The 12,045-nt window shown below is 35.0% G+C and overlaps 1 protein-coding gene across 3 annotated transcripts in view; it reads left to right on the forward strand.

The window, feature by feature from the left end:
• Window positions 1–12,045, forward strand: part of LOC129514450 (origin recognition complex subunit 4) — an 85,270-nt gene that overhangs the window by 65,316 nt on the left and 7,909 nt on the right. For all 3 annotated transcript variants that reach the window (XM_055333031.1, XM_055333033.1, XM_055333032.1), the window contains exons 9-10: window positions 11–184; window positions 7,569–7,655. In XM_055333031.1, the coding sequence (XP_055189006.1) occupies window positions 11–184; window positions 7,569–7,655 (261 nt within the window). The remainder of the gene's footprint in view (window positions 1–10; window positions 185–7,568; window positions 7,656–12,045) is intronic.

Below are 12,045 nucleotides of genomic sequence, written 5' to 3' on the forward strand. Positions count from 1 at the left end.
TGTTTTTAAGGATATTTTGGAACTCTTAGAAAAAAGAGTGAAGTCACGATTTTCTCACCGGCAGATACATTTAATGAATTCATTTGGCTTTCCACAGTATCTTAAAATATTTAAAGAACAATTATCTCTACCTGCAGAATTTCCAGACAAGCTCTTCTCTGAGAAGTGGAATGAGAATGTTCAGGTAACTTGGAACAGAGGCAATAATGTTTAAATAATTTTTGTGCCTTACTTATATATACCATTGAAACCTACAAGTTTAAACAAGTCTGGAAATTAGCACAGTTTGTAATATTATTGTAGCATAAAACTGCATTAATACAAATTATACACTTTTTTGTGTTATTTTCTTTTAAAGGATATTTGAAATGTCATATGCTAATTTCTCTCTCAAAAGAGCTTTATTGGGCAGCCTGTTTGCCTCAGCGGTTTAACACCGCCTTCAGCCCAGGGCCTGATCCTGGAGACCCGGGATCGAGTTCCACATCGGGCTCCCTGCATGGAGCCTGCTTCTCCCTCTGCCTGTGTCCCTGCCTCTCTCTCCTCTCTGTGTAGTCTCATGAATAAATAAATAAAATCTTAAAAAAAAAAAAGGGCTTTATTATTTTTTAAGATTTTATTATTCATGAGAGATACACAGAGAGAAGCAGAGACATAGGCAGAAGGAGAAGCAGGCTCCCCGTGGGATATGGAACTTGATCCCAGGACCCTGGGATCATGCCCTGAACCTAAGGCACATGCTCAACCACTGAGCCACTCAGTGTTCCGTCTCAAAAGAACTTTAATGAGATTTTTATTTCTATCTGGCTTGTATCTTAGATTATTCTAAATAATCTAAATTATTAATATTGTTTGATACAGAAAAAATTGTTAAATTGTGAAGATTGTTAATATTTAGTGCTATGAAAGTTTTATTTTCATGAATTACAAGTTTATCCATATATTAGCTTAGTGGTTTATATCTAACTGTCCAGTATGGATCCCCCCCCCCCCCAATTCTTGTACAATTTCAGTTTTTATCTCATTGGGTCTATTAAGCCAGGCTTGGCACCTCTGGTTATATTGTCTGTATTGGTGAATCTCATCTTGTAGTCCCTGGAGCCCTCAGGGTCTTAGCTATCCAGGCACGATCACATGCTGATTTAAAGGTTTACTAAACCTTTTGGGCTCTGTAAATTTATCTACACTTGAATTGGATAGCCTAACTTACATGGGCCATTCATATCAACTCTGCATACTAGCATCAGTTTATGATATGCTGACAGGAATTTTCAGTTGGCAGAAAGAAGGGAGAGAGTGTATGTGTGGGAGTGTGTTTAATAACAAAATTAAAAAACAGTGTTGCTGAATAAATCCCACATGGTAGGATCTTTCAAAAATACGGGTCTTCTGAAAGTAGAAAATAATGTAGAGTCCTTGGTCTTAAAAGAATTGGGGTAAACTGGTCTATGATATGAAATACTGATGAAGATGATTAGATCTTTGGATAATTAAAGTTGAAAAGTGTATATTAACTAGCTCTAAAAAAATACATTGTTTTATGTCAAAGTAATAATTATTTTATTATTTTTTTGTAGTTTTATTAAGTTTTTATTTAAATTTCAGTTAGTGGGGCACCTGGGTGGCTTAGTGGTTGAGCCTTTGGATTGCTCAGGTCATGATCCCAGGGTCCTAGGATTGAGTCCCATATTAGGCTCCCTGGATGGAGCCTGCTTCTCCCTCTGCCTATGTCTCTGCCTCTCTATCTTTGTCTCTCATGAATAAATAAAAATAAATCTGTAAATTAATTAACTTCATTTAGTTTATCGAATAAATAAAAATAAATCTGTAAATTAATTAACTTCAGTTAGTTTATCGAATAAATAAAAATAAATCTGTAAATTAATTAACTTCAGTTAGTTTATCTACCGTGAAATACTAGTTTTGGGTGCAGTATCCAGCAATTCATCACTAACGTATAACATGCAGTCTTTATCACAGGAGGTCCCTTCCTTAATACCCATCAACCATGTAATCCAGCCCCTGTGCACCTACTGTCCAGTACCCTCAGTTTGTACTCTGTAGTTAAGAGTCTGAGGGCACCTGGGTAACTCAGTAAAGTGTCCAACTCTTGGTTATGGTTTATGTCATGATCTCATGTCATGAGAGTGAGTTCAAGTCTTTCCTGTGTTTGTCTCTCTTTTTACCCCCTGTGGCCCTCTGTTTTGTTTAAATTCCACATGGATGAAATCACATAGTATATGTCTTTCTCTGACTATTTCCCTTACCATAATACTCTGTAGTTTCATCCATGGCATTGCAAATGGCAACATTTCATTCTTTTTTTTGTCTTAGGTAATATTGTATGTATACACCATAACTTCTTTATCCATTTATCTATTGATAGACATTTGGGTTCTTTCCATAATTTGGCTGTTGTTAGTAATGTGAGTATAAACAGTCATACACAAAACTAAATTCAAAATGGATAAAAGACCTAAATGTGAGACATGAAACCATCAAAATCCTAGAGGAGAACACAGGCAGCAACCTCTTTGACCTTGGCCATAGCCACTTTTTATTAGATCTATCTCCTGAGGCAAGGGAAACACAAGCAGAAATGAATTTTTGGGACTTCATCAAGATAAAAAGCTTCTGCACAGATACGGAAACGGTCAACAAAACTAAAAGGCAACCTTCGGAATGGGAAAAGATATTTGCAAATGACCTATCTGATAAAGGGTTAGTATATAAATATATAAAGCCACTTATTGAACTCAACACCTAAGAAACAAATAATACAGTCAAGAAATGGGCAGAAGACATGAACAGACATTTTTCCAAAGAAGACCTACAGATGGCTAATGGATACATGAAAAGATGGTCAATGTCACTCATCATCAGGGAAAGACAAATCTAAACTACAGTGAGATGTCACATCACACCTGTCAGGATGGCTAAAATTAACACAGCAAACAATAGATGTTGATGAGGGTGTGGAGATAGGGGAACCCTCTTACACTGATGGTGGGAATTGAAACTGGTACAGCCACTGTGGAGAACAGTATGGAAGTTACTCAAAAACAGAAATACCCTATGATCCAGCAGCTGCATTACTCTACTGTGTATTTACCCAAAGGATATACGAATACTGATTCAAAAAGCAGTCATGATTTTTAACCCTAAATATCAATATCAAATTAAAAGTGGGACCTTTGCATTTGTTTTGTTCTTAAACAGTTTTGTTTATCAGCTTTGTTGAGCTATAAGTGACAAAAATTATATATGTTTCATCTGTACAACTTGATTTGATACACGTATACATCATGAAATACCACAGTGAAACTATTCAAAACATCCATCACCCTTAGTAGTTACTATTTTCTTTCTTTCTTTCTTTCTTTCTTTCTTTCTTTCTTTCTTTCTTTCTTTCTTTCTTTTTTCTTTTCTTTTCTTTCTTTCTTATGGGAGGAGGTGAGAATTCTTATGAGCTATCTTATTCTAGCAAATTTCAAGTATATGACACTATTGTTAACCATAGTCACATTTTTAGTGTTAATTATTCGATCTCCAAAATGTACTTATCTTGCATTACTGAAACTTGATTCTTGCTTTGATTATAAAATACAGTCTTCTCATCTAAGCACTGTTAATTTGGGCACTTTCCCTTTTTTAAATTGTTAATTTGGGGACTTTGCTTTTTTTAAATTAAAAGTTCACTGAACAAGGGAAGATCTGGCTGGCTCACTTGGAAGAGCATGCAACTCTTGATCTTGGGGTTGTGGGTTCAAGCCTCACATTCGGTGTAGAGATTACTAAAAGTTCACCAAATAAAATTTCGTCAGTACGTAAGAATACATTGGTTGAAGGTACAGGTTTCCCGTATATCCATGCCCATTTTACCTCCTTTTACTACAGAGTAATTATTTGGTTTATAGCATTTCATACTAAAGGTGCTTTTACATAAAGAGTTCAAATTTTGCATATTAGTCTTTGTTTTACCTTTTCCATTTGATCTGATTGACAATTCTGTATTTTTTTCTAGTGGTACTCTACAGAATTATATGTAAAAATGGTTGATTCTATCCTTAAAATTCAGATATTGTTCTATGCTGTCCTTAGGTGTGGTTTTTCCTTCTCCCTTCTCCACAAATTAATCTTGCTGAGACTCAGGTATTTGTCAGTCCCAGGAAGTCTTTCTGATACTCTATCTTATTATTAAGATTATAGTCTTTAGGAACTCTTTATATTTGGTACTCCCACATTGTCCCTTTCCTTACTTAGATCCAGAGTGGGACAGAGCTCTGGATCTTTGGCCTCTGAATCCACTTTTCTGTGCCTCACTCACAGGCTTTCACCCACAGTTTCTGAACTGATGATATTGTTAGGACAGTATGTTTTTCTGACAGTATGTGTTTCTGCTTTAGAGATTCAAATGCAATCTTTCATGGTCTTTGCTTTGCCAGGACTTTTATTCCTGTCCCTGCTTCCTTTCTTTCCTAAGATGACAGCCCAGGTTGTACAGTGCTGACACCTGTCTTTGTATCCTTCCCAGCCTCTTCCATTTTGTGCATCTGAGTAGGTATATAGAAGTGTTAATTAGATGAAAGGAATTACTCCTGAAGCATAATTCTAGATGGCTCGGAAAATGGTAACCATGTGGCAGGAGTGTGGTTAACCCTTAGGATCATTACTGATCCTAATATCACTGAATTTAGGGGCAGATGGTAGAAGTGAATGTGAGCACTATCCTTTTGGTTTTGGGTGTTTAACAATCTTGCAGTTCTTTTATAATGTAGAACTGGTATCACTGAAGTTTGTGTCTCTTAGTTCTAATACTTTGTTCCCTTTATCCTTATCCTCATTTGCCACTTCCCTTTGGTATGCTAATGATGAACTTCACTTGAAATATTTGTCAGCACCATGGCCAGAGGCCCTGTCCAGGAAAAGTGGGGTTGCGCTGAGGGAGCTATCCTTTCTCTGAGTACTGACTACCCAGCAAGTTTTTTTTTTTTTTTTGATACCCAGATTAAAACAAAAACAATAGTATAGATAACAAATCTCACCTATGGAATCTCATCCAAGAAATAACTTCAGGATATAGGGTTGAATCCTGCCTAACTTGAATGTTGTAGCCCTACCTACCCCGGATGAGTCAAATAAGTTAGGCAGAGTAAATACCATCACAGCATTGCAGAGAAATCCCTGTATGAAGGAGCATTTTAAAAGATGGTATCTAATTCTTCTCAAAGGAAATTCCCTCCCAAAGTACTATAGCTCAGTTCCAGGAATGTTTACCTTCTGTCATAACCTTCCTGTTAGCAGTAGGTGAGAAGATTCAGCAGAAACTGACTAGGAGGTTTAGTACCTATTATGCTGCCACTAAGTTATCCCTGGACAGCATCCTGAGTTTTGAGTTACCAGTAAACTGTGTTACATTCTGCTTACGATCTACCTGTGAAGAGGGCACCATCCAAGCAAACTGTACAATCGGAATAAGAACTTGGCTTCTGCAACTGCTATTCATGTGTTCCATTAGTGAAAAGTTAATGTTTCAGCTTCCTTGAATAACAGGAGAGGTCTGCTTTGTTTCCATGTTCCTGTAAGGGGTGACATCAGCCATTCTCCATCTTTATTTCCCTTGCATCATTTCCTGAGCAAACTCCTATAAAGGAGTTTTCAATCCAGAGAAATAAAATCAGTCGTGTTTCAAAACCCAAGATCTTATATCTTCAGTGACTATCATAGTTAAATAAAATAGACATCCAAAGAGTGCTTTTTTTTTTTAATAATAGCCTTATCTCCAGGTAGTTTTTAGTGTTTGAATCAAGGTGAAAGTGTAATAAGAGATTGTTTTAATGGCTCACATATAGATCTAGACTTTTTTTTAAAAAAGCGTATTAAGTAATTAAGGAAACAAGGTGATAGCTTTCAGAAAGATGGGGAGTTGGATTCAGACCTCTATATAAGAAGAAAGAGTATAGGTTAACCCTTTAAAGCATCATGTGGAAGAAAAGCAGTTAACCAGCTATTCTTAAAAATAACTGAATTCTTACAGAGAAAATTTCTTTTATCAATATTTTTATCCCAGGTGATTTTTTTAATATTTTCAACAGCACTACAGTTAATTGCCAAAAGTTTATGTGTATTACTTTACTTTATTATTTTATGTTCGTCTACTCTACTTTCAAAGGGTACTTGATCCTGTTTATGATAAAAAGATATGTATAGTAATAGCAAACAAATGCTGTTAAAGTCAAAGAGAATAGTGAAAGTCAAAGAGACAAAGGAATGGGGACTTCAGCTAGGATAATGGGATAATGTATTCACTGAGGGCATAAAACTTTATTCCATTATACTAGAATTTATTCCTGAATTTGGATCTTCTTGCAGTAGAAGTAGAGGCAAACCAGTTTCATCTCTAGAAAATAAGGTTTTATGGGTTTTTGTTTAAGAAAAAGAATCCTTATTCCTTGCAGATGATTTTTGAGAATTTATGTCAGTCTTCCCCAGGCTATTTTTGGCTCTGCCAGCTGTTAATTTCCTTTCCTTACTTCTGACTTTTTGTTTAATGCTAAATGTACCTTTTCATTAATTCTAATTCATTGCGGTCACTTGGCTGTTTAGATAACAGCCTTTTCCAGAGCCTTATTGATCTCCAAATTTCCAAAGCGATTAGCTTCTCAAAATATATTTTAGTTTGCACTATTTACATTGTTGATCACTACTTCCTTCCCCTTGGTTTAATTGCTCTCTCTTAGATTCTCTTCCAGTCTTCAATATCTTTCTCAGTCTCTTTGCTCTTCTTTTTCCATTTACTTCTTAAATATTAATAATCAAGTTTCACTTCTTGACCACATCTTCATTCTTTTTAGGATATTCTGTCCCCAAAATATCATTTATGATTTTTTTCTTCCCTCTTAAGCCTTTGCTTTTCCACAAGTCACTATTTGACTTTCCATCAGACCATGTCTTCTATAAATGTCTTAATTCTCTACTTACACTATTAATTCAGACCCCTTTTGTCTCTAATATGGATAGTTGCAGTGGCCTACAATTAGGTTTTTCTGTCCATGTCTTACCATGAAATCACTTTGCCAATAACTGAAACTCAGGGTTACATGACTAATCATCTTCTGTGAGTATGCCACAATCTCTCTGTATTGCTCATGTTCTTCCCTATAATGCTTTCTTTTTAGCTTATTGACTCATATGGTTTAAGCATTCTTTGTATTGCTTTGCCTTTTTTCCCCAAATATGGTAATTCTTACTCTGTTGTGTTTTGTGCTGAGTTTTGATCATCCCCCTGGTATGACTGTATAGTTTCCCTTTTTATACCAGAAAGTTCGGGATAGGTATTATGTTTAATTTTTGTGTATATTTAATTAACATAAAGGGTTAAGAAGAAAATTAATAGACTAGAAATTTCATTTTGATTTTTGTATCCTGCAAATAAAACCAACACCTATTTAATAATCAATAAATAATCAGAGTTAATGAGGTACACCAACCAGTGAGGCACATTATAGTTAGGTTTTAAACTGCCTTCTTCCTTATCTTTTGTTTGTTTGTTTTTTTTCTCTCTCTAGTGTCTCATGGAAGATAGAAGTGTGCGAGAAGTACTACAAAAGCATTTCAATGTTAGCAAAAACCTACGGTCATTACACATGCTATTGGTTTGTATCCATTTTATTTTTGCTACTTATTTTATTTCACCAGGTAATTACATTTTGATGGGAATTGGATTGAATTTACAGATAAATTTTGGGAGAATTACCATGATTACTATGTTGAATCTTCCAATCTGGAATATGGTACATTTCTCCTTTTATTTAGTTTTTCTTTGATTTGTTTAATCATTTTATAATTTTTACCACAAAGAGTTTTTATGCAGTAAATGTATACCTAAGTATTTAATTATTTTTTGGAAATGATACTTTGTAAATATATTTAAATGACATCTTGTTTTTAATTGTTTTCAATATGTTCATTGTTAGTATACAGAAATATATTTGTTTCTAATGGTATAGTAAATGTCTGTGACTACTAAAATTTGTGGCTGCTGGTATAAATATGTCCAGGTACTTTGAAGCAATTTTGCAAATTAGATTTTTAGAGAAACTCAGATGCACAAGACAGCATATACAAGATTATTTAGAGCAATGCTGTTTATAATTGCAAAAAAAAAATGACAGCTGTCAAGGGAAAGAATAAATTGAGTATACATGAAGGAATGTAATAACAGAACAAAATGAATGAGCTGGAAGTGATACCTCAACATGCATAAGTTCTCAGAATAGATGTTCAGTGAAGAAAGTTACAGAGGTACAATATATTTATATAAAATTTAGAAATTAGTCTGTGTTGTCTAAGAATATATACATATGCATACATCTGTTTTTTCTATGCATAAATACTTACAAATGCAGTTGCTGGATTGTACAGTAGTTCCATTTAATTTTTGAGTAATCTACATACTATTTTCCATACTGACTGTACCAATTTATATTCCCCCTAACAGCAGGAGGGTTCCTTTTTCTCCATATCCTCCGTAACACTTGTTCTTATCTTTTTGATACTAGCATTCGGATAGGTATGAGGTAATCTCTCATTGTGATTTCGATTTGTCTTATTCTGATGATTAGTGAGGTTGAGCATTTTTTCATGTGTCTGTTGGCCATCTGTATTATGTCTTTGGAAGTGTCGTTCAGCTCCTTGCCCGCTTTTTAATCCAATCGTTTGGGTTCTGGTGTTGAGTTCTATGAGTTCTTTATGTATTTTGGATACTAACCTCCTAATCAAATATATTTACAAATATGGGAGAAGTAATGAGATTGACTTTTTGGTTTGTTGATGGTTCCCTTTACTGTGCGAAGTATTTTAGTTTTATATAGTCTCACTTGCTTTTTTTTTTTTGTTGTCCTCACATAAAGGCAGTTATAAAAAAATATGCTGAGACAGATATCCAAGAGTTTACTGACAAGAGTATTTTTTAAAGAGTTTTATGGTTTCAGGCCTTGTATTTAGGTCTTTAATCCATTTGATGTAAGAAAGTGGTCCAGTTTCATTCTGTTGAATGTCACTGTCCAATTTTCCAATACTATTTATTAAAGAGACTATCTTTTCCTCATTCTATATTTTTGCCTTTTTGTCAAATAGATTAATTAACAATAAACCTGTGACTTTATTTTTTTATTTAACTATTCAGTTCCGTTGATCTATGGGTCTGTTTCCATGACAGTAGCATACTGGATTGATTACTATAGCTTTGTAGTATAGTTTGAAATCTGGGAGTGTGATACTTCCAGGTTTGTTCTTTCTGAAGATCACTGGCTATTCCAGGGTCCTTTGTGGTTTCATACAAAGTTTAGGATTATTTCTTCTAGTTCTGTGAAAACCGTTACTGGTATTTTGATAGAGATTGCATTGAAGCTGTAGATTGCTTAGGGTAGAACAAACATTAACAATGTTAGTTCTTCAGTCCATGAGCACGGTATATTTTTCCATTTATTTGTGTCATTCTCAGTTTCTTTAATCAGTGTCTTAACAGGTTTTAGAGGACGGGTTTTTTACCTCATTGGTTAGTTAAATGTCTTTCTAGATATTTTGTTCTTTTTGATGCAGTTGTAAATGGGATTGTTTTCTTAATTTCTCTTTCTGCTAGTTTGTTAGTGTACAGAAACACAGCAGGTTTCTGCATATTAATATTTTATCCTGCGATTTTACTGAAGTTTTGTGTTGGTTCTAATGGTTTCTTGGTGAAGTCTTTAGAATTTCCTGCCCTAGTATTATATCATCTGCAAGTAGTGACAGTTTCACATTTTTCTTAAGCAATTTGGATGCCTTTTATTTCTTGTCTGATTGCTGCAGTTAAGACTTCCAGTACCATGTTTATTTTATTTTATTTATTTTATTTTATTTTATATTTATTTATTTATTCATGAGAGAGAGAGAGGCAGAGACATAGGCAGAGAGAGAAGCAGGCTCCTCACAGGGACCCTGATGTGGAACTCAATCCCCAGACCCGAGATCATGCCCTGAGCCAAAGGCAGACAGACGCTCAACCGCTGAACCACCCAGGGGTCCCAAGTACCATGTTTAATAATAAAAGTTTGAGAGTCTGCATCCTTGTCTTGTTCCTGACCTTAAAGGAAAAGCTTTCAGCTTTTTACCTTTTGAGTATGATCCTGGTTATGGATTTTCACACATGGCCTTTACTGTATTGAGGTATGTTCCTTCTATATAACTTTGTTAAGTGCTTTTATCCTGAATGGATATTGAATTTTGCCAAGCTTTTCTGCATCTCTTTTGCCAATTGTATGATTTTTATGCTTCCATTTTGTTAATATGGTGCATCATATTGATTGATTTGTGAATATTGAGCCAGCATTGGATCCCTGGAATAAATCCCACTTGATCATGATGAATGATCCTTTTAATATATTGTTTTCAGTTTGCTAATATTTTGTTGAGGATCTTTGCATCTGTGTTCATTAGGAATATTGGCCTGTAATACTCTGTTTCTGTAGTGTCTTGGTGTGGTTTTGGTATCAGTCTAATGCTGGCCTCATAGTCATTCTTCCCTCTTCAGTTTTTTGGAGTAGTTTGAGAAGTATGGGTATTAACTCTGAATATTTGGGAGAATTCACCTGTGAACCTATCTGGTCCTAAAATTTTATTTCTTGGGAGTTGTTATCATTTTTTAAGGATTTATTTTAGAGAGAGCATGAGCTGAAGGGACAGAGGGTGAAGAAGAGAGAATCTCAAGCCAACTCCACACTGAGTGGAAAGCCCGACATAGGGCTGGATCTCCTGACCCTAAGATCACAACCTGAGCAGAAACCAATAGTTGGGTGCTTAATCTACTACCACCACCCAGGTGCCCCAGAGAAGTTTTTAAATTACTTTTTTGATTTTGTTACTAGTAGTTCAGATTTTCTGTTTCTTCCTGATTCAATCTTAGAAGATTGTGTGTTTCTAGGAATTTATCCATTTCTTCTAGGTTGTACATTTTGTTGGTGTATAAATTTTCAAGGTAGTCTCTTAAAATCCATTAATTTCTGTGGTGTCAGTTGTAACTTCTCATTTATTTCTGATTTTGAGTCCTCTTTATTCTTGATGAATCTTTCTAAAGGTTTATCAATTATGTTTGTCTTTTCAAACAGCCAGCTCTTAATTTCATTGATGTTTTTTCTGGATTTTTAAAAATTTTCTTACTTGTTTTCATTCTGATCTGTATTCCTCCCTTGTTCTGGCTTTAGGCTTTGTTCTTCTTTTTCTACTTCTTTTAAATGTCACATTAGATTCTTTCATTGAGGTTTCTCTTGTTTCTTTAGGTCGGCCTGTTTCAGTCATATCAACTTCCTCCTCAGACTGCTTTTGCTCTGGCCCAAAGATTTTGGAACACTGTTTCCCTTCTCATTTGTCTCCATGTATTTTTCTGTTATCTCTGATTTCTTTCTTGACTCATTGGTTGTTTAGTAGTATGTTATTTGGTTTCCACAAGTTTGTGGTTTTTCTAGGTTTTTTTTCTTGTGATTGATTTCCTGTTTCATACCATTGTGCTCGGAAAAGATGCTTGATATGATTTCAGTCTTATTAAATTTATTGAGACTTGTTTTCTGGCCTAACGTAACTTGTCCTGGAGAATGTTCGACGTGCACTTAAAAAGAACATGTTTGGTGTTTTGTGCTGGTTTTGGATGGAATGATCTGTATGTATCTGCTGAATCCATCTGGCTAATGTATTTTTTGTTGTTGTTTTTAGATTTTATTTATTTGTTCGTGAAAGACACAGAGAGGCAGGTTCATCACAGGGAGCCCAGTGTGGGACTTGGTCCTCTGGGATCACGCCCTGAGCCAAAGGCAGATGCTCAGCCACTGAGCCACCCTGGCTAGTGTGTTTTTAAGGCCAGTGTTTCCTTAATTGATTTTCTGACTAGATCTGTGCATTGATGTAAGTGAGGTGTTAAATTATAATTAACATATAAAATTATAGTATTACATTCAGTTTCTCCCTTTGTGTCTGTTAATATTTGCTTTATATGTTCAGATGCTTCGGTGTTGA

The sequence above is a fragment of the Nyctereutes procyonoides genome, unplaced genomic scaffold (assembly GCF_905146905.1).
Source record: "Nyctereutes procyonoides isolate TBG_1078 unplaced genomic scaffold, NYPRO_anot_genome, whole genome shotgun sequence".
NCBI classification, from domain to species: Eukaryota; Metazoa; Chordata; class Mammalia; order Carnivora; family Canidae; genus Nyctereutes; species Nyctereutes procyonoides.